This window comes from Triturus cristatus, chromosome 2_1 (assembly GCF_964204655.1).
Source record: "Triturus cristatus chromosome 2_1, aTriCri1.1, whole genome shotgun sequence".
NCBI classification, from domain to species: domain Eukaryota; kingdom Metazoa; phylum Chordata; class Amphibia; order Caudata; family Salamandridae; genus Triturus; species Triturus cristatus.
Window position 1 is genome coordinate 188,190,723 of NC_140581.1, and position 23,920 is coordinate 188,214,642.

The 23,920-nt window shown below is 44.0% G+C and overlaps 1 protein-coding gene across 1 annotated transcript in view; it reads left to right on the forward strand.

Annotated features, from left to right (window-relative positions):
• The window catches only part of C2_1H18orf32 (chromosome 2_1 C18orf32 homolog), a 79,079-nt gene extending 56,921 nt beyond the window's left edge, over positions 1-22,158 (forward strand). Inside the window, exon 3 of the mRNA XM_085629625.1 lies at positions 21,693-22,158. Coding sequence (XP_085485751.1) covers positions 21,693-21,767 — 75 coding nt within the window. The 3' untranslated portion in view covers positions 21,768-22,158. The remainder of the gene's footprint in view (positions 1-21,692) is intronic.
• Positions 22,159-23,920: the final 1,762 nt, after the last annotated feature.

Consider the following 23,920-nt stretch of genomic DNA (forward strand, 5'->3'; position numbering starts at 1 on the left):
TTCCAGTTAATGGTAGAAATGGGTACAAAAGCAATAATGGATCCTGGAAAGCTATACATTTTAGAGAAGTAGACAAAATTCTGAATTCAGCAAAGGGTCATTTGTGTAGATTCATCAAGGTTTCTTTATAGAAACTAACAGTTAAATATAGGATAAATTGAAAATTTGTTGAAAAAAAAAAGCCTTTTGTGTCAGCGTTTTCACCTGTAACTTCTTCTAATTATGACAGCTCTTTGAAAGCAATATACCGTTAGATCCGCTGGGCATTACTGGTTGTGGGGATATATAGGACTTGTAGGTTCACCAAGAACCCGACGAACCCAGAGCCAAAAACTGAGCAGCAACTTGCAATGGTTTTTTATTATGTACCGGGTATATAGTAATTATTCTGTAAAAATGTGTACATGGAAAAATCAGTATGAAAGACACCTATGTATTTCTGAAATGGGAACAAAATATAGAGTTTAGAAACAGTAGATATTTGCACATTTCAGAAATTGGAAATACTCATCCTAGCATGAGAATTATCAGTCATTTTTTAGAATGACTTCCTTTTTACACAATGTCTTTCATTTTCCCCACATTTCTCTGGTGGAAAGTTCTGGAATCTGCGTGGATCCACAAATTTCCACCCACCCCGCGTTCCCCAAAGTCTTCAGAGAAAAATTGTACCTCACTTGTGTGGGTCGGCCTAGTGCCCGCGACAGGAAACGGCGCAAAACGCAACGTGGACACACCTCAATTTTGCTGTGAAAAATGACCCTTTTTTGGCAAAGTGCCTAGCTGTAGTTTTTGAACCATAGCTCTGCTGGCACCTAGGGAAACCTAGCAAACCTATACATTTTGAAAACTAGACACCCAGGGGATTCCAGGGAGGTATGGCTTGCGTGGATCCCCCAAAGTTTCCTTACCCAAAATGCCCTGCAAACCTCAAATTTAGCTGAAAATATCACCTTTTTCACACATTTTTGTGTGGGAAAGTTGTGGCATCACCGGCTGACACAAATTTCCTACCACCCAGCGTTCCCCCGGGTCTCCCGATAAAAACGGTGCCTCACTCGTGTGGGAGGCCCAAGTACCCGCGACAGGCAAGGGCCCAAAACGTATTGAGGCGACATGAAAATTGCCTACCTCAAAACGACCTGGTTTTGCAAGGGGGGTCACTTGGGTTTTTGGCCCGGTGCTCGGCGGCCACCTAGGGAAATCTACCAAACCCACAAATTTCTGAAAACTAGACACCCGGGGGATTCCAGGGAGGTATGGCTTGCGTGGATCCCCCAACGTTTCCTTACCCAGAATGCCCTGCAAAGCTCAAATTTAGCTGAAAAAATCACCAATGCCCCATCTGCCCCCCGGGGGGGGCAGAAAGACTGTAATAATTGGGGGGTGGGGTGGGGGCATGGGCCTGCCCGTTTTGGGCAGCCCCCACCCCTATTTTTATTTTAAAAAAATTACCTGGTGTCTAGTGAGCTTTTTGCCCCCCCAGGGGGGCAGATTGGGGGCCAATGCCCCATCTGCTCCCCAGGGGGGGCAAAAAGACTAAATAGTGCCAAAGTCATCAGGGGGGAGCAAATGCCAGGAGATTTTTCCCTTTCCAACGATACCTCTCCCGTCTTTCTATGTGCTCAGGGGGCTGGGATAGCCCCCTGAGCACGTAGAAAGTGAAACTGAAATGAACCTCTTGGCTCATTTCAGTTTCACTTTCAGTGTAATGACGTCAGCGCGACGTGCACGCCGATCGTCATTACACTGAAAGCAGGGGGGGGGGGGGGGGCTCAGGAGCTGGGGAAGCTCTTCCCCAGTTCCCAAGGCTATTTTTAGTGAAAGGGAATCCCTCTGGTGCCCGCACCAGAGGGATTTCCAAGGGAATGCCTCATGACAAGCTGGACTCGTCATGGGCACACGAGAACTGTGTGCCATGACGAGTCCAGCTCGCCATGGGCATACAAGGGGTTAACGTCTACCCAATGCTGCCTGTGAAAGGCTAAACATCAAACCAGGTGGGGCGTAAATAAACACTGACCAAGACATGCAGCTTAGGCTTAAGATCTGGAGTCATCTTAGTGTGAGGTCTGTACAAAGGAGTCCCAAACATGGTCAACATTTTTTTGTTCATCCTGCAATGTGTAAACCACTTTTTTGTAGGATGTAATGGTTGTTAAATCTGTTCCTCCAGTCCTTGTGTGAGAGAGTTAAGATTTTCAATTCTGTTGAATACACTTCTTGGCTACAGCGAGGGAAGTGTCTGTCGACCGTTTACAGTGGTTCATCACTCCGTGCCGCCGTGACATATCATAAAGGATTCCCAGTGACCAAGAAGAGACGCGATCCAGCTATTAATTGCAGCACTCCCCACAATGGGCTCCTAATGAGCTGTAGTTTGTGATGTGAAAACTAATTTTATACAATATCACCTTAGTGTTCAACAGATCTCTAGTATTCTGCAAAAGGAGATCTCTTGAGCTTCTGCGAGGGCTAGTGTCTGTCACTTAGTATTTTAAAGAAGCACAACATGAGTCCAGCTTCTCTAATGCCACAATGATACGCTTCTAGAAGGTTTTGCCATTCTTGTTCTGTGTATTCATGGATGGGTTTGCGTTGCAAGAATAACTCAAGGGTTCTTCTTAGCTGTTTGGAGTACAGTATTTGGCAATCATTTTATTGTATGAGCCAGATACCATTATTTTAAATTTCCATCAATGGGTAGGTACTGATGAAGCTGGGAGGTTGGAATTTAATCTGATAATTTCCCAAGTCTGCTTGATGCATAAAGTTTTGATCTGAAGATATCTCCAATATTGGTTAATGGGCAATTCAAGCTGATTCTTAAGATTCGTAAAGGATAGTACTGGCTCACCTTATATTAGACGTTCCGTGGATTTTATACCCCACTCTGACCATTCAGACCATGCAGTCTTTTTCCTGTCAACTGTAATGTCAACATGTATCCATACATGTGCCAAAAAAGTATTTGGCCTCTCTCTGTGAGTTTTTCTTATGGTTTTCTAAACATAGTCTCTCTTTTAAAAAGAAATCTTTGGATTATGTGAATCTGCAGAGTATGTTGTTCCATAGTTGAGTGGTGAGAGACCAGATTAAGAACGCAAAGAATGACGCTCAATAATTACCCAATCAGATGCTTCCTACAGTGATGTCAGGTCCTGGGTCAGGTGCAAAAGATGATGGGCTCTGGAATAAAGTTCTGTACAAAGCAGTCACAGGCCTCCTGAGGTCATGGAAGCATAACGTTTAGACTTTCTTAATCTTAGTTATTCTTCATCCCAGATGTATTTCTTAATTCACTCAATTATATATTTAATCAATTTCCAAGGTACTTTAATGGGTAACACATTGATTGTGTAATTAAATTGGGGGCAATGAGCATTTTAATCATTTGAATTCTCCCCCAAAAGTAGAAATTTTCATTTTCTGAAGTATTTTTTTGTAGCCTCTACAAGCGACAGATTGTTCTCAGTAATCATTGTTGATGTGCTTTGTGTAATCCAGACTCCTAAGTATCTCATTGCATCATACAGCCATTTGAAAGGAAGGTCTGATATCGAGGCTCTTGTAGTAAAAATATTCACTGGGAGCACCCAAGTTTTGGTCCAGTTAATTTTGTAGCCTGAGGATTTAGCAAAATCGAAAATAAACAATATGGCACAATTTAAGTATGCCTGTGGTTCCTTTAGCACTACCAAAATATCATCTGTGTATAAGGAGAAAGACGTTTCGCTCTCCTGCAACCATTTGGATGCCTTTAACATCCTTTGATTTACAGATCACCACCGCTAACGGCTCCAATGCTAACAAAAACAGAAAGGATATAGGGCAACTTTTTCTGGTGCCTTGGTAAATCTGGAAGGCATCTAATATGAGACCATTTCTGTAGAGCATTGCTGACAATTGTTCATATATCCAGCTTATTTTACGTATCAATTTTGGGCTAAGTCACACTCTGTAAATATGGAGCAAGTATTACCATTCAAAGTGATCAAGTAGCATCTCTGCGTCTAACGAAGCCACAATGGTTCAGTTTCTTAGCTTTTGCCTGCCAGAGACATAAACAGTCGAAGATGTTCCGCTGAAGATCTATTCTTGACAAATCCTGCTTGCTCTTTATGAATCAGTAAGGAATGTATTTCTGCAGCTTGGTAACCAGTACTTTAGCTAAGATTTTGTGCCCCAATTTAAAAGAGAAATACATGTGTAACAGGTGCGTGCTGTGGGGTTCTAGCCATTTTGTTGGCATAAATATAGTGAAAGCTCTGTTATATTCTGGACGGATGCTGTTCCCACCTGTTGTGTCCTCAAATATCCTACACAGCAATGGGACAAATGTAGACGCATTACTCTTATAAAACTCAATTGCCAGGCCACCTTTTCCCGGAGCCTTAGTTGCCATTGCTGTAGTTGCCGCTAAGATTTCTTCTTCTGAAATATCTGTTTTGAGGAGGTCAGCTGCCTCTGCAATCAATATGGGTATAAGCAGGTACTGTAGGAACTGTCTCCCAAGATCTTTTATCAATATGGCTCCTGATAAAGGCCTTGCCGGCATCCCAGAGTACCCGAGGGGAGAATACTAAATGTTTGGTCAGTGTCAGGTATTCCTTCATGTAGGTCTTTAGTTTATTTTTAGGTCGAGCCTAGAACAGCGCATGCGCTGTTGCTCGACTTTTAGTAAAGGGGATCTCGAAAGTGCTACCCAAGCATTTGCTGGCTGGCTACAAGCTTGAGTGCACGTGCGCCCATCTGCCTTTCCTTTGTTGTCATGGGTAATTAAGCGCCTCTCTCCGGGCACCCTTTCATGTCATCGCTCGTTACCTCTTCTGCCCTCCCCCGCCCTTGGCTGAGCTTACTTCATGTAGTGCAGTCTTCGCCTATCTCTGCCTGCTCTCCCAGCCCTTACTTTACTCCCACCGCCCGCTCAATCTCTATCAGAGCCTCTGTCTGGGATATTGTTCTTGCTGGGTTTTGCCTTTAAAGAGGGATGGTATATATTTTACATATCCCCCTTCTGATCACTTTCTATCAAGCTCTCTTGTTTTTCTCCATTTTATTTTTAACTTTTTCTCTTGTCCGAATGACCTAACATTTATTGATTTCCCCTTCTACAGCATCCATTATGGTTCTTTCTATATGTTTCTTTTTAATTTCCCTCGTTTTCTTTCTCCTTTTGCCTTGCTATGGCTGTTTAGCATTATCCGTTTTCATTCTCTTGTCTTATATATTTACTTACTTTTATTTACTTCTCATACTCTTACCTCCTGTTTTTTTTCTGTATTGTATTTATTTCTGTCCCTTTTCCATTTCCAGTTTTTTATCCTCTTTTGCACTCACTACTCTAGGTAATCCCCTTGTCTTCTCCAACATACAGATCACAGCAAAGCTGTCCCTTCCCTCGAACTAGCTTCTGAAGTGTGTGCCGCCCTCCCCTTGCCCCGAGTGGGCATGGACCGCCTCTGCGGCCTGCTGCTGGCCCTAATCCCCGACACTTCTTTGTTTTAAAATGTCCGCCTCTCTGGGTGATGTTAAGAGGGGTCAGGCCGTCTCTCCTCGGCCCCATCAAAGCCGGAACTTCCTCCCAGACTTGTTATGACATTACAGATCTTCAAACACAAGAGAGGGAGCGCTGACCCGGCACGGGCGCAGCCCCAGACCTGACGTTTATCGTGCGCAAAGATGATAAGGGCTATTATCAACAACACATTTTTTTTAGCCCCACACACACACACAACCACACACACACACACACACACAACCACATACACACACACAACCACAAACACACACAACCACACACAACCACACACACACAACCACAAACACAAAACCACACACACATAACCACACACACAACCACAACCACACACTCAACCACAACCACACACTCAACCACAACCACACACTCAACCACACACACACACCCAACCACCACACACCCAACCACAACCACACACCCAACCATACACAACCAGACACACAACCACAATTTATTTATTTATCTTGATGAAAACAAAGTGTTTGTTGGCATTAAACCATGTTATTATAATACAGCCTGGAAAACTCATGCCAAACACATGGCCCCATAAAGATAAGAAACCTTTTAGCAGGTGAGGCCGTCCAAGTGGGACGGCAGAAAAAGCCAAATGAAAATGTCATGACGAGCGCTTGTTCTCATTCTGAATCACTGAAAATGATGAATTGGGCCAGTCCAAGCACGAGCCTGCGGGGGCATTAATGAGAGAAGGCGTGTGGGGTTAAGGTGGTGTCGGAGTGCGGGGCCGTTGCAAAGGGATCTCTGCTCTGGGCCCCACACTCCTGCTACAAAATGAATATGTGTAATAAATAACAGAAAAACAGGCTTGACCTGCTCATTCATAAACAGTGGGTAACATAGCCTCTCCACTAGGTGGCACTTTATTCTTTACCGGAGAATATATATATGTATAAATATATTTTAATATTTAGGCGGTGAAAACCAGAGTGTGGTTTGACCCGCGTCCCACGACTGCTGGCGCGTGGGCTCCTCTGCACTCCAGAGGGGAGCGGGGGACGGGGTCGAGGAAGGCTTGTATTGTACCAACACCCCCACGTATCATCATTTGTCTGAGCCTGCACGGCCCAGTCGGAGATAGCACAGGGCAGGATGGCAGAATGAGGGAGACAGCAAGGAAAACTGAGAAATTGATGCAGCGGGTGAGGTCACAAAGAGAAAGCGGAAAGATAAGAGAGATGCAGAGAAGAGATGAAGAAGTTGAAGTTGTAGGAGAATAAGGAGGATGGGAATAAAGGAACAAGAAGTCAGAGGAGCCCGGAGATCTGTAGGAGAGAGGTATACGCCGAACCATAGGCAATGCTTACTTTGAGCTGGTGGATGCAGTGGGGACCCATCGGCACTCATTTTTGGCACCGCACTAGTACTATTTTTTCCTCATCTTACTACCGCCCACAGCAAGAAAGAGAAACATTCAAGAGGGCAGAATAACCTGAGAGAGTGAGATAAGGCGTAGGGAGTGTCGGGTGATGGATGACAGAGGCATGAGGGGGAATCAAGACTACGCAGCCTTTGTATGTGGTACCCAAGACACTATATAGTGCCGACTACGGGGGGTTCTAATTAAAACTTTGCGCTCCAGCATTTATTCCTTAACAAATTAAGCACTGGCTATAGGTGAGTAGGGGGGAAGAAGAAGGGATAGCAAGACTAGGAGAAGTGACTGGAAGAAGTGGGAGCCGTAGAAGAAGAAGTGGTAGGATGAGGCATAGGCCAAGGAGGAAAGGTGAGAGTAAAGAAAACGTGTACATAGAGGTTGAGTAATAACCAGCGGTGGGTGATAATTCGAGCAAGAGGGGGCAGGCGGGCCACATACACTCACCCATCTACATGCACACTCACTCACACATATGCATTCACAAGCGTGCAAACATGCACCCACCGTTCACAAGCACATACACATGCAAACACCCATTAGAGCATGCATCCACAAATAAGCATATATACATACACACATGTACCCACACACCAATCATTAAAAAAACGTACTGGTTGCAGCCGTAATCCCAGGTGCTGCGAGGGAAGCCTACAAGGATACTGGAGAGTTGGGACTGCCAACTTCTCTCAGCCAATAAGAGGAAGCTCCAGTCCCTTATTCGTCATAGAGTGGGTGAGGTCAGTGAGAGTTGCTGACCCCACCACACTCCGTGATGAGGCGTTGCTGATTGATACTAGCCTTGGGCAGTTCAGGGCTTAAAACTGAACTGTCCAGGTCAGAGTCCGTCAGTAACATGCTCCCTTGTCATAAGGGGAGGACCTCTCAGCGCTTTGCTGGAATGAAGAGGTCACGCTCACAGGCCTGTGAAATCCTTAACCTGGTAAGGTGCAGCTCAGACAGCAAGGCGCCTGCACAATTAGCGCATGTCTGATTTGAACATTAAGAGAGTCTGTCAGGCTGACCTTTGCTCAGCCTGACACACTATTCATGTTTGCAAAATGGTGGTGGTTGGAGCACCTCTGCCATTAAGGGTGGCCACTGCTGGGAATAAGGAATGTCTATAGTGGAGATGTCAACTGGGATAGGGAAATCTGCAAAAGGAGAGGGTGGTAGTAAGACATTAGAGGGGATGGGGAGAGCTGTAACCAGGAAACAGCAAGAAGTCATAGCTCAAAAGTAGAGGTAAGAGAAAGGGACAGCAAAGACAGATGAGAAAGAAGGTGGAGCCAAAACAGGGAAGAGGGGACGTGCAGTGCAGGAGGAGACAGGCTGAACATAGACCTGGAGAAAGAATGATGGGAGGAGGAACAGATGGGAACATGAGGAGGGGTGTTGAGAGGGTGCTAGATTAGTGGGGTGAGAGAGCAGGGCGAACTGCAAAAGATGACCAGAACGAAGACGTGATATGGGCACACAGAGAGGCAAGAGGACTAGGCACAGGTGAGAGAAAGCAGCAGGATGGCAACTGAGAGATACTAGTGGAAAGAAGAAGAGAAGGGATAGGCTCAGGAGGAGCCGGCTGAAAAGAAGTGCAGTAAGAGAGAGAAGCAGGTGGAGTGAAAGCGGCAGGAGGAGAGGTAGGCTGGAACACTGAAGCTGCAGGAACAAAGGCAGGGACTAGGAAAACTAGAGTCTGAGAAGTCGTATGCATGGGATGCCGCGAGGTGGGAAGTTGCCGCTTTGGGAGATATTATAATTTTATCTAACCCTTGCACCAAACCTATGATCCACACACTTAGCAACAAGGTCAGCCAACTACAAGGACTAAGCAGCAACAGTACCATTGACTGTTCACGCCTGACTGTGAAGGTATCAGACACTGAAGGCAGCATCGTGAGTCATAGCCCTATTTTTCGTTTGAAATAAGCAGCTTTTTAAAAGTTTCAGGCTGTCTGACACATTTACAAAATAACACTCAGCAGTTGTTTCCCCAGTGCCATACAGTGCACCCGGTGCTACTGTGCAGGAGGGTGCTGAGGACATACTTGAGCGCTCACTCTCCTGTGGGACTGCGCCAGGATTCAGAGAAGCATCTGGGGCCACCCAGCAGCTAAATTCAGAATAATCCAGGCAACCATCAGTGCTTGCTGATGCCCGCTGTGCTTTATCAGACCCGCACCGATGCCAAACTACTAACACCCATTATAGTCTATTAAATTTTCCATACGACAGATTTTTGTACAGCACGCATTCTGAACCTGTGTATTTCATGCTGCTTTCAGATGTGATGATGAAGGAAAAGGAGGCACGATGAAATAAATGAATTGCCTTGGTTACTTGCCGGTAATTTTCATTATCCTTAGTCCTACTTCTCCTCATCAGTCATTTCATTTGCGGTGATCTCTAGCTTAGGAAAGGGGGAAGAACAGAATGCAAAGAAGCAAACTCCACCCAAACGTGGGCACTATAAAAGCACCGGCTTCCCATCATACTTTCTGATTTTACCACATGAAATACAGTTGCCAAGGAAGGGTAGGTGGGCCGGAAAATGAAAGTTTTGGTTAAGTAACTAGGGTATTAGCCCAATTTCCCTCGTCCCAATTAGTTAAAGTGAGGAATACCAAAGCCATACTAGCCTTGAGGTCTAAAGAAATGAATAATTATAGACCTAATCTATGCTCAACGAGACTTTAATTTGAGCATTACATAAAAAACCCAGTATGTTACGACAAAACAAAACTCAACACAATGTGACCAATATCATTGCATCCCGCACCTAGTCCTTAGATATGATAGTGTGTAATAAAAGAGTGCGATAAGTTCCAAGGGGTAGCATAAGAAAGCCCTGTCAGAGTAACTCCCTAAATCTCACCCTAGAGGCCACAAAACCCCTAGTCGACCTTTCATACATAACCTCTTGAAACATAGTCTCCTTATCTCTGTGTACCACAGTAACAAACGAAGGAATGAATGAAGGAGCGGGATTCAATATAATATAATCTTCCAAAACTTTAAGTTAAATAGGTTTATACAACAGAGCACCAAACTCACAAATTCTATAAGCAGATATGATCACAACTAGAACAAGCATTGGCATAGCCAATAGGTCTCGCTTTTGGGACCTTATAAGTATTTAGTTATGCAGCACAATATCCTTGGTGCAACAACATGAACTGTTGAATGGCTAAACACTTATAAGGTCCCAAAGGCGAGACCTATTGGATATGTCAATGCTTGGTTTTTTTTGTTATCAACAGGAGAGAGAGGGAAAATTAAGTAAGGAGCACTCTTGGTCCCCCAGTCAAGGTAATGAAAACAACGAAAGAGTGTGCCTTCTTACGAGAAGAGCAGGCATGAAGAAGCTTATGTAGAACCAAGAAAAGCCCACCCCAAGGAGGAGTGGGGGCTTGGCGGTGGGGGAATCCCCCGAGTCTACTCTTACCCTCCTTATATAATAAAGTGGACCCGGAAACCTTCACCTGCAGAGAGAACCACCTTTATTACAATAGCCCGGGCTATGGAACAGAGTCCCAAGCTAGTCAGAGACAAAACCCAGGAGGCTGCTGCTTTACTCCACAGCGAACAAGCCTTATATACATTTTTACTCCACTCTTTTGGCATTCAGTCCATTGTTCAATCAGGGCGGTGTTTGCAGTTGATAACCTGATCAAGGCGATGTTTGTAGTTGATGACCTGATCAAGGCGATGTTTGTAGTTGATGATCTGATCAAGGCGGTGTTTGTAGTTGATGACCTGATCAAGGCTCGGCATTCAGACCATTGTTCAATCAGCTTGATCAAGGCTCGGTCAGTCAGACCATTGTCCAGATAACCTGATCACGGTGTCAAGGATGTTTACCAAGCAGGAAGCAGAAGATGAAAAACAAGCTTGTTTACACAGGGCGTAGGTGTCTCATGGCTTTCTGTTGATGAATTGGCTAACTGCAAAGAACAGGGGGAATTGGGTATGTGATAGTTTTGAGCGTCAGCAGAAATGGAGGCTGTAGGCAGGGTTTTGTCACGAGATGGCAAGGAATGGAGGAATGTAAGGAAATTATTAGAACCTAGTGAAAACTCATTTTCTTCAGACCCTCCTTTTGCCATTGAGTGGCAAACCATGTTCTTAGGAAATGTCTATCTGCATTAGGTTGCCAATCTCTTGTTGAAGCATTATCCTTATGTTGGTGTCACGTATACTGACCGGGGAACTTTTAAGGGCCTGTGTACACATAGCACAAAGCATAGGGAAGCACTGGATACACAGGCAGCATGAGATGATGACTGCTATTCCCAAGGCAAGAAAAATGAGGATCTCCCATCCCCATCTGGAAAGGAGGCACCAAATCCAGCCCATGAGGGACCAGTCGTCTTGTTGTTGATGAATCTCAGAGGAAAGTTTATGCAGACGTTGGATAGACTGATGGAGCGTTAGCAGGTATGTAAATGCAGCAGCTGGAGCCGATCAGTTTACATACACCACCACGGTCAGCAAGGATGATATCAAGTACCATGTTGTAGTGTCATCAGGCGGTCCGCCTGAAGCTCCTCTGTGATGTTGCCCAATGCCCCTGCTGTTTCATTAATGGTTGCCTCCACCACTCTGATAAGGTGTCGTATGTTGCGGCTGTTGACCATAGGACCCAAGAACGTCAGGAAACCTTTTGAAGAAGTCCCCCGCCTCCTGTTCTGCAGTGTCATTTGCTTCAATTACTCCCCTAGGCATATGATGGTGGAGGTGGGGATTGGTCAAGTGATGCGTCCCAACAGCAGTAAACGTAGGGGGAGTAGAAAGGCCAAATAACACACACCTGACCAATTTCCGGGAAGCCAGGTATAAGCAGACTGTCCACAAACAAAATATGTATTTGGAGAAGCGATTATGAGTGGTGGTGAGGTAATATTCAGTGTATTGACTATTGCGCAGTTACTGACTCCTACCTCCCGGGTCCCCAGTCCTTTCATGCACACCTGGCCATGCGTGTTGATCACATTGAAAGCCTGCAATTTGGTGGGAACTTTGCGTCTGGACCGAAAGCGGGAAAAGATTATTCTACTTGAGGTGTTGAACACAACCATCTCATTGCGTTCAGCACGAGAGATGTTCAAGATGTCAGATGTCGTAGTAGGGCAGAAAGGATTACTGACATTGCCTGTTCTGTTTCGGGTGAAAGTGTCATAAAAATCGCCCATGATGGAGCTCGTAGTTCCATTGATCGTATATGCATCAGTGACGAGCATCCTCCAAGCCAGACAGGACCCAAAAACAGAAAATGGATAATCAAAATAGGGGACAGTGTGTGTCATAGAGTGTGGCATGAGTCCACATACCCAACAGTTCGAAGTATTAATCACAAGCTGATGCTGGTGCAATAATTGTACAAAAGTATTGTTCATGAATATCAGGCTTCGTGGTAGTTCATGGGGTGACAAGGTGGCATGGAGATGTTTCGCAGGTGTCGGTGTCATAACCAGAGGAGCTGGGGAAGAGGTCAGCAACAGAAGCCATCCCACAACCAGCAGGATGAGGAGAGCAAAAAGTATGACTATGGTGGAAAGGAAACATTTATTGTTCAGAAGTCTGACATATTTCTTGTGTGCTTCAGATCCTTGGACTGCTGCCATTGTGCTCAGCCTGTTGTCACTAGCGGCTGTCTGTGATTGGTGGTTGCTTCACTGGATGTGGATACCAAGAGTCCTACAGACTTCCCATTGGTCCAGCATACCAGCACCGGTCTTAGCCGGGATATCAAAGCCCTACAGCCTATAGACACCAGACAGAGTCAATGGCCAGCCCCTTTTCTTGGTCTAAAGTTGTAGCGAGTGGAAGAAGGTATGGAGTGGTCTGTAAAGAGAGCTTCTTGTTCCTTCCCCTTATCCTGCAGAGGAGGGACGACTGAATCCCCCAAGATTCGATCAGTTTCGGCTTCCGTAGTGGTGTAATGAAGTCGAGCATCACTGAAAGGGACAAAGGTCGGTGCTACTTCTGTGTCGCAATCCGGCAGTCCTTCTTTCACCCATTGGTCGTACGGAAGGGAAAGAGGCACCCTCTTGCAGTGGGTAGCGTGGGTCCAGTTCTTTCTTCCTTCGACTTTTACAGCAGTGCGGGTGGCCAGAAGAACCTGTCGGGGGTGCGACCAGCGGGGCTCCAGACAATTGGTATGCTGGAAGTTTCGGGTGACCACCCAGTCACCTGGTTGAATGGTGTGACCCGGGCCTTCGCTCTTGTCGGGGATAGCAGCGTATACCTGATGATAAAGAGTACGAAAGGAATCAGTTAACTGGTATAGGTAATTAGTCAATACTGGGAACTCAACATCAGACAATTTCTTTGGCCTTGGTACGCCCCATACATTAGCTGGTCTACCGAATACCAATTGTAGGGAGATAATCCTATCCTTGAGTGGGCAAAACTGTATATGCGGGTGCTATTAGGCCTCCCAATTGCTGTAGCAGGTATAGCCAGATCAGGACATTTTCCACATAACTAGTAACATATCTATAATAGGCTATGACGACACACATAGTAGCCAACCTAGGGTTCACCTGGGAGCTGTACATTACCTGAATTTAAGCACCCTTCCATTTCTGATACGGCCTTTATTTCTGATTTAGTACACAAATGAGCCCTATTAATCCATCATTGCATGAAATAACGTGTTCATTGATCCTAAGCATGTGAAAATACTATTCTGAATTTCAAAGGAAAGTACTTATGACATGTCTCGCAAGCATAGCATGTGAGGTATCATGGAATAGAGATGGAAAGCATATTCTCATTACTGGGACCCTGAGGAATACTTCAATTTTGCAGGAGGGACACAGATATATAGCAGAATGACCGAAACCTTTGTGGTTATTACACAGAAAGATGCACCCCAACATGTACATACATCATTAAAGGGCATTTTAGCACTACAGTAGCTCAAGGCACTTAGGAATTCTGGGACATCGGCCCCAAGTAATTTTGTTTTCTTAAATTATTTATATAGTTATTGTCTTATAGATCGCAAACTCCACCCAAGGCGGTTTCAGTGCACTGTACAGAGGAGAGGTGTAAGAGCACAGGGCAAAAGTCAACCACGTGCTGTTGATTGGTGTATAAAAGAACATATTGTTTACAGTATAACATTGGTTAATAGATACAGAGGTTTACAGTACATGGAATGCATACATATTTTTTTTACGATGGTTAAATACATATTTAGTGGAAGGTAACGTGGTTTCCAAACAAACAGTTTCATTTTTATTGTATTAGTCTGCCCGTTTTAGTTCATTCTGTATGCTCTGTCTCTAGTTTCAAGCACTTCTTATTTTCTTTTTTTTTTTTGTTCCAGTCCCGATGTGAGAATCTATCAGTGCTCAGGGCTGAAATGATTAGGTCGAGCTTCATACCATATCACACCTCCTGCCTGTCCTTTGGGACTCAGGTCATCTTCTAGTTGGAGAAGGCGCAGCCTGTGTCAAAGGAATTAGGCAGGCTGTAACCCCCTTCAAAAGGGCCTCGGAGAAATTGCGTCACACGTTCTACGCTGAGAAGACGACCCCGCACATGCTCTATTTTCGACGGGGCCTCTCTATTTTGTACGAAAAAAGGGCTTTCTTAATTTTATCTTATGCAAATAAACAACTTGTCTTCTGTAGCGACCTTAGCTTGTTAATTGTGTTCAATGCATTGCAATGCAAAACTGAGTTGGAACCCTCAGTCAAATGATATAGTAAAAGCTCTGCAAAATTAGTCTATCTCTGAAAACTATTTTTAACCCATGTCATGTATCAGCCCCGATATATTTCTATTTGCCTCTTATACACGTGGTGAGCACAGGAAATGCATTTACAGCTTTCGATATGACCTGGACAGTGAGGGGAGGTCAGCATTTCCTTAAGCTTCCCACCTAGGAAGTCTTTCTGTCGCCAAGCTAATTTTATTTAAACAATGACTACACTGTCGCGCTTTGATGTGGCTGCAATCTGCACTTGTTGTGATATTCATAATCCTAAGGAACAAGGTCGGCCGTTTGAACTTGAGCACTTGAGGAAAAGCTGTGAATAGGTTAGTCTGCGCCCTGCTGCTACGTATACACTACCCGATGCCACGCATTCCTCCAGGGGCATCCATTGCTAATCCCTTTCAAGCGCGTATTCCGAACACCTCGCGGCTGTTAGTGGCATGCCCCCATTGTAATTCACCGTCCCCCTACACTTCCCCAGTGTGTTAACAAACAAAAAGCCCGGGCCCGCCCCTTTCAAAGAACTGCGTGCCTACGGCCAAAAATGCACCGCCCCGAGCGCTAGTTGTGAGTGTGGTGCACGCAGACACACGTTTGCTACCAGTGACGTAAAGACACACGTTACGCGCCACAGTACGAGCAAACGAAACCCCAGGTCCCTGACTGCCGTCTGGGCAGCGAAATGCAGGAACTATCAGGGCCGGGTAGGGCTATAAGCTCTTTGCGCCTCTGAAATTACTTGAAAGAGGCGGTCTGAAAGGAACTTGTTAATGGATATACCTTTTGGAACCCCCTAGAAGGGCAGGGCATATGCAGATCGACTGAGAGCTCTCTAGTTAAGTAAAACGAAGAGACATAAAGGGATTTTATAAAATAAATACAATTTAAGCGTTTTATCTCATGAAGAATGACATTTGAGGAGGTTGTTATCTGAACAGGTATTTCAGGCAAACAGCACTGTGGATACGAATCCGTTTCTTAACAGTAAACAGGAAACGTGGCTACAAATTAGTTGCGACTAATGTGACTGGTCTGTCTGGCATTCTTTACTTCTGACACATTTAGACGCTGAACTATGGAAAATAACAGCCCAGTAGGCGATGTTGAAATGACATAAAATGGTTTGTTCTAGGCGCCACCCTTTCTATCTAGTAGGCGCCATGTGCACTTGCTGTCAAAGTAGCTACAGAACCAGAAAGTGGGATATTTTAAAGTTCTTTCTGCCCTTCACTCCACTGTCAGAAACATGCATTTAAAGCTGCTGCTAGTTGTAAATCTTCAACCAAGGCTTTTTTTTTTTTAACACATGGAATGTTCTTTCAAAGATAGCAAAAGTTGGCAGTGTCTTGGCAACGCATCTAGGACACTTGAGTGCATGCGGTGCACTATCCTGCCCATGCCCACTCATTCAACCTATGCGTTCTGGGTGACCTCAACATTTGGTTTAACAAACCCAATATGACCCATCGAAAAACAATAAATCACTGGCCTAGACACACTGAATCTGCATCAAATTGTCTACAAACCCACACACATCGCAGGACATATCCTAGATGTCATTTTTGCTAATACCGAACTAGTTACCTTTCAAACTATAACTCCAGTCACATGGTCAGACCACCACCATTTCAACCCCTTCCTGAACCTTATTTTTTAAATGCGCTTTTGCATGATCAGCCATAAACATTCTCTCTTTCTTTTTATTCAACGCTTGCTTTTTTCTCATTCTTAGATCTTTTTCTTTCCTCCACAACGCGGTGGCGTCAAACATGGCTTGACGAGACAGTTTGCGGAGCAGCTGCTCCTCCAGGCCCGAAAGGGCCTGGAGATCAAAGGAGCCAAACTGTGGCCACTGTAATTCAACATTGCTTCGTTTCGTATATTTTACCCATAAGGAAGAAAACATGTTAGCAGATGGCCCATATTTGACATACATCTCATAACTTGGAGTTCCTTCTGGAGGAAGCAGCCAGGCTGCCTCCAGAAGGGAGTCCTCTGTACATATCCAACAACATAATTTTCGGAACTTACTACTGACTGGCATATTTTTACTTCAGACAGACAACAGTGGGAGAAAAACACTCACCTCACTGGCTTGGCTTTTGCAAAAGTCAATACAGACAGAAAACAGAGCACAAGTGGTGGATAATCAGTCCACCCTTACCCGAATATGTTGTTCTCTTCTGCAGACGTAGGCACGAGTCCAGATCCAGACAGAGACCGCACTAAAGGGGACACCAGCGGGACGCAGTCAGGTGGCCCAGACCGGATGGGGAAGACCGTGTGTAAGACTTCTGGTCTACCGGACTCAAAATGGTCCCTCGGGTAGGGTACCTCCGTCGGACTTCCACCACGGGCCCCCTCACGACCACCGGGCCAGACCTACGTCTCCGTGGTGTCCCTGTTCAGGCGCCATTTGTAGAACCAAGAAAAACCCACCCCAAGGAGGAGTGGGGGCTTGGCGGTGGGGGAATCACCCGAGTCTACTCTTACCCTCCTTATACAATAAAGTGGACCCGGAAACCTTCATCTGCAGAGAGAACCACCTTTATTACAATAGCCCGGGCTATGGAACAGAGTCCCAAGCTAGTCAGAGACAAAACCCAGGAGGCTGCTGCTTTACTCCACAGCGAACAAGCCTTATATACATTTTTACTCCACTCTTTTGGAATTCAGTCCATTGTTCAATCAGGGAGGTGTTTGCAGTTCATAACCTTATCAAGGCGATGTTTGTAGTTGATGACCTGATCAAGGCGGTGTTTGTAGTTGATGACCTGATCAAGGCTCGGCATTCAGACCATTGTTCAACCAGCTTGATCAAGGCTCGGTCAGTCAGACCATTGTCCAGGTAACCTGATCACGGTGTAAAGGATGTTTACTAAACAGGAAACAGAAGATGAAAAACAAGCTTGTTTACACAGGGCGTAGGTGTCTCATGGCTTTCTGTTGATGAATTGGCTAACTGCAAAGAACAGGGGGACTTGGGTATGTGATAGTTTTGACCGTCAGCAGAAATGGAGGCTGTAGGCAGGGTTTTGTCACGAGATGGCAAGGAATGGAGGAATGTAGGGAAATTAATAGAACCTAGTGAAAACTCATTTTCTTCACTTACTAGATTCTTTTGAAAGCCCTCACTCACCAACCTAGTTGGTGACATTCTTCATCATTGGGCCCCACCAGGAGAGGCTGAGTGCCTCCCCGGTGTGCTTCAACACCAGAATTACTGCAGAGCAGGATTGATTGATTGGGTGATAGTGAAAGTGTAAGTGTAGTGATTAAAATGGGGTGGTTAAAAATGTCTAGGTTGTGTCCAAAAACAAAACTTTTATTAGTTGGCCAATCAGACACGCTAAAAACAAAGTGTGGGGTGCGAAAACTGAATAGATTTTTCAGCTATTCCCCATTGTGTAAGGTCCACATGTTTCTGCCTAGGTGGTGCTATTTACCAGGCAATCTTCAGGACCAAAGACCTGTACCTCGGCGGTATGGGCGCGCTAAGGCCCACCCTAACCAGAGGACGTGAAAGTGAAAAATAAAGTGAAAAAAATGCAATCATGGAAAAGGTTGTTCTATTTAGAGAAACCAGATTGCACCTGTAATAGGAAAAATGAAACATGACAAACACACACAGAGAAAATAAATAATTATTAGTCAATATGCACGTTTGTTGTCACAGGAATATCATGCTCAGGTGCTCTTCATAGTGCACTTACTGCGTAGCTCAGAGTGCAAATGTATATTGAGGTGACTGGTAACATGCCCTTGCATTATAGTTAGCAGTCTAGCCAGCTTTAGTTGTATGTACCTCAGATATAGCGCTATTTCACCTGCACGCCTACTAGGGTGTTTAGCGGTATCATTTATATTGTGGACAATGCTAATCAAATATTAACGAGTGAGCCGGTACGGCTTTGCAAGTGTTCCACACACAACTCACAAAGCACCATGTTTAAAATATCTCACATGCGGTGTAATGTTTTATCACACCATGGGTCTCGGAAGGGGGGTGGTGGCAGAAATGGCACACCCTGTAAGTAGAAAGAAAACCGGGAACTTAAAGCTGTGTCCTCCTAACTCAAAGGTTACTTATCTTATGTTAACACTCGATGTTCACTGTCCGGTTCCCTCGCGGTCTAATAAAGGAGCGAGGCAGCCCCGGTGCGGCCATAGGCGTGTCAATGCGTCTCATCGCGTCTTAGTGTAAGACGCTGTGACAGACGCGACCAATCACGGGGCGTGTATTGAAGCTTTGAGAAAGGTACACCTGTCGGTGTTACCGGTTGTTTCTAGTGCTCAGCCTGTGGCCGGAAAAAACTAGACCATACATTTATTGGGTCTAGTTCGAAGGCACACTCTTTCGTTGTTTTCATTACCATATCTCATTACTCCAGTCCAAATTTTCGGACAGTGAGTTCTGTAAGTCTGCAAGGCACAAGTCAGTTTGCTTCATTTCCAAGTGAAGAGTGGCCAAGTCAGACTGGATTTCTTTCACATCTCCACTAGTTTTTGTTGTGGCATAACAACCACTGTAATGGAAAATGTAAGAGATTTCGATTCTACCTGCATTGGATGCACGGTCAGGTTCAACCACGTTGGGGTTTCGGCCTGAGACTGTTTCTGAAAAAGAACGATTGCAGTGTTAATTTAGATTAAGTGCCCAACATTTATAGAAAATAGCATTGATCCAGAGTGTGCCAGGCGAGTTTTACTACGTTCAAGGGTAAGATTTAGTGAGCATCCACCAGCAGTCCAGTTTAGACTGGTGTAACAGCAAATGATGCTTTTGGCTTGTCTACTGTTAATTCTCAGTATATAGAGGATATTTTTCACGCCACATAAATTCTTAAACTGGGAACTGGTATGTAACATTCAAATATGGGGGAAGTAACACTGTGTCCTCAGTACTGTCGATCTGCAACAATATGCTCACGTGTTCGAAGGGTAGGAAATGTCAATAGACCTTCCACACTGTTCATGGCGATCCCAGCCAATGGCAGTAATTATGAATATTGGTGACATCACCAGCGTGTTCCAAGATGGCCAGTCAGGTCCACTCCAAGCTCTGATCCAGCCCGAGGAACCTGGTCAGTAATCCCACCAGCTGTGTTAGCTGTATTTTAGCGTTCTCAATGAGAAAGCAAGTTGAGGGGAGGATCAGCACGGCCCTAAGATGTGCCTTGTAACTGGCCCCAAAGCACTAGCATCTCTCAGAGTATTGGTAAGGGGAGAAGGAGACTTCCTGTGCTGCTCTTTTACAGCCAGGGTGGCTTTGCACTGCCTGGATCAACGTCTGCATCTCGAGTCACTGCACCTCTGGTCCGCCACCTTCTGCCATTCTGTTAACGCCGCAGCCACCAAATGCTTTCGCCGCTTGTGTGCCTCATCTTCTTTCATCAAGGCAGATGTAGGACAGAAGGCAGCTCTAAAACTGGGAATATGGCATTCTGTGGCCTGAAGGAACCTCCATGCATGCATTTTGCTGATTATAAGTGAGGCATCGTAGATCCTCTTTAGAGAGCAGCTATCTCGCAGCAGGGCTAAGATTCGCCACCTTGGAATTTTTGTATGTAGCCAGATAAAAATTATAATCTTGGATGGAGAGGTCGAACAGTAAAATTCTTTTTTTGGACCATCAACTTCATGCAAAGTGAATTAAATTCAGTAAATGATAATGTCATCTCTATAGGTCGCACCATAACCTAAATAGTTTCAGGGTGTTTAAATAATCCATGTTATTGGCCATTTTATTGGTATCCAGATTTAGACCTGTGATTTTAAGGTCTCTTGGTGGGCTATTGTAGTGAGTCTTTTTGTTGCCAGATGACTGCATAGAAGGGATTGTCATAAAGCAAAAACTTGTCTGACTTGGTCTGGACGGCCTGTGTATAGATTTCATCAAATGAAGCCTCCAGAAGTACCTTGTCACTTGAGTGAGGTTAGAACTCGTAATTTGTTCACCAGTGAATTGGAAAAGCATTAGATGGACCAAAGATTGAGGTGATATGACTAGTCGCCAGATTGACTGAAACTGAAGGTTTTTGAGCTAGATGTGACTTTGATATTAAAACAGTTGGGGTTTTGTGAGGAGGGCGCCAAAGAAGGGAGAATCGGCCTACCAAGGTTTAGAATAGCTAGACAAAGGAAACCCTATTCCAAAATAAGTGCAAAATAAATGCAACATGATAGTGTTGTTAGGAAGTTTACTGCTGCTTGAGGTTAATGGTGTTTGTGGGCATCCTGTAAGTGAGGAGTCCAGTATTTACACCCACCATTTAATTTATACAGAATGGAGCATCTTCTTGGTTCCATTGGAAATGTGAAACTCTATTGTATAACAAACAGAGGCTTTAGTAAATACTGCACTGTGATTCAGCATCTTACCCGGGGCATCCAATGATATCCGATTTAAAAAACATAATTACTTTTATACTTCTGTATTAAAGGCAACTGTTACTAACTGCCCGGTTTTAAATCCATCACAACATATGATATTGGTTATGGGGGTATTTAAGTATACTTTGAGGTTTTCTTACTTAATCCGTATAGATTTTTTTGTTTTACCACAATAAGAAATTAGTAGGTACTCCTAGATATTGGGAAGTCTATAATGCAGATTAGGAAGTTCAACTATTTACTTTTCTCATTATTATGAATTTTTGGGTGAATCATTGGCGTCTTATTGCTATACTTGTAAACGTTTTCTGATACTGGAAAAATGCCTACATTATGTACCTAGTAATATTAATGCATTCGTTTTTATCTCAATAATGTATAGATTCTTTGCTAAAAAGTAATGATTCACATATCGTAAGTTTACGAGGGCCACCAACAACAAATAGAATTAGTACATAAAAGCATATGCTTTTACTGTCTCGTTTCCTTAATTGCAACATAGAAATCGGCTCTCCGAGTCTGTTGACTGAAGTGTATTTAAAAAGTAGAGAGTTCTGATTATACGTAAGTGGAACATGTTTGTCATCTTCCATGCATTGCCTCCATTATGAGAAATAAGATTTTTTTCTGTTTTTCAGCCTTTAAAAAATGGAACTGCCAATGGGATCATCACAACGGGACCAGAAGAAACATCTGACAAAAAGACTGATTAAACGAAACTCTTTTATGAACAATTTAAGTTCTTATCCAATAGAAAGAATGCGAGTCATGTTAAAGGTGACCCTACATAAAATAACAAGGAGTTCACTGACGCGTGGAAACTGGAGAAAATAATTATGAGAATTTATTTATTGCACAATTGAATCCCATTCCATTTTTGTTAATTTGCTTCAATTCCTCCAATAAACGAATACCAGAGAATTCTACCGAAATACAAATGATGGGCATGCTGATATTATTATTATTATTTGTTCAATATTGTTTTTTTTTTAAGTCTTGATAAAAGGTAAATATATTGCTTGTTTGTTAAATTTGGAATAGATATGTTGTATTGATAAGCTTTGAATTTTGATTGATTTTGAAATAATCTACCAATGAACAATACGTGTAATTTTCCCTGTTTTTTTTCTGTTCTGTGATTGGTTAGGTTCTACTTAAAACCAGCATGTATATTTCTGAGCACCCTAACATCACCTTGTCTAGGGGTCTAGTGACTAGCTACCCTTAAATGATACGAGATTCAGTCATGAAGTGCTTCTGGAAGGCTAGCCTACCAACCCTATTAGCACCTTTCGGGCTATGCATTTTAAATGGTGCAGCTAATGAACGACACACAAACTCAGTAAAACAAAATATAGTCCTGTTTAATTGTGAGCAAATCACTGTAAATGCAAACTACGCCCTGCGATCAAATTGCACTAGTCCAGTGATCATCGCTCACTAGCCTAAAATACATTATTCAACTTCGCCCAGTTTTTCCCTACGCTACAAACATATTTACAGAACCAGAATTTATGAATCCCTGAGTCAGGGCTTTCAGATCAACTTTGCAACATGCAAACCATGAAATAGGGCAAACGTGCTTTATAATAAATCATTTTATTATTCTAGTTTTCAGCAGTGTTAAACCAGTCGAAATCATGTGCTGCATCCAAGAGTAAAAATAGCAACAGGTTTGTGAGTTAACATTTTTTTAACCGCCAACACTTAAAAGTAACTCCTACCCTTGTACTTTGCTTGTACACACCGTCATTCCGCATTCAGCTTTTGCAGATCATCCTTTCTCTCAGATTGATTTGAACGGATTGACTCTTATAATTGAAGCCACATGTTCGCATGTTTTCTCTTTCTTTCTCACATTGTGCTGTGGAACTGTCTCAGCACAAATACATTCAGTTTATTATTGTTTCACTCTGCTGCTGCTTGCGTGGAAGTCTTTGATTCGAATTAATTTCATAAATATGGAGTTACACATCAGGATCATCTGCCCTCTGTGAACCTCAGGAAAGTCCTTCACAAGGTATTTCCTAACGTGTGTGCCTCAAACTTAAAGGATCATTTCTGTATGTTCTCTGTATGGAACTTCACACATGTATACTGATCATTAAGTTCTTCCCTCTTGATCAACCCTTTAAAATAACCTCCATAAAGACCGCATACTGCAATCCTGCAGAAACATATTAAGTGAGCATTTAATTTTTCTCACTTTGTTTAAAATTATATTTACTCCTGAGGCTGTAGGAATGTATTCTCTCTGCTGTGCCACTTAGTCTGACCCACGTCTGTGGAAAGGCCTAAGATAGGGCTTCTAGCTGGGGAATTCAGGGACCAGCACTTACTTCTGCCAGCCCACAACGCTCCCAGCACTCCAACACCAACTGCCCCTCCCCTGAACTGATTCTTCCCAACTGACTTCTCCTCCTGTGGTGGACACATATAGCCGCTTCCTTACTAGAGTGAACAAAGGTCTATTTATCCAGTATTGGGGTATCTTTCATAGATTCACATGCCTGAATCATTCCCCGTCGCCGAGGCGGGAGTCCCCGGTAAATAAAAAAAGTAGTGCCAAAATGCTAGTAGTAGTAGTAGGCCCAAAGAAAAGGCCAAAAGCCTGTATCTTAGCAGCCTATCTACCTCATTATGCAAAAAGAACCAAGAATTTGGTAACAACCAATCAGACACCAGCACCCTTCTAGAACCCTCTCAGCAGAGCCAGTTCTCCTCAGATTTTCACCGCACGTCGTGTGGAAGGGAGTCTCCCTTAGTGCCTCTCAGTTTTCTTTCAACTTGCTTCAGCATGTCAGACAAGAAGGCCTTGTTTAAGTCCTGCAGGACCTGCACCAAGAAGAGAGTCCATGTTGATGAT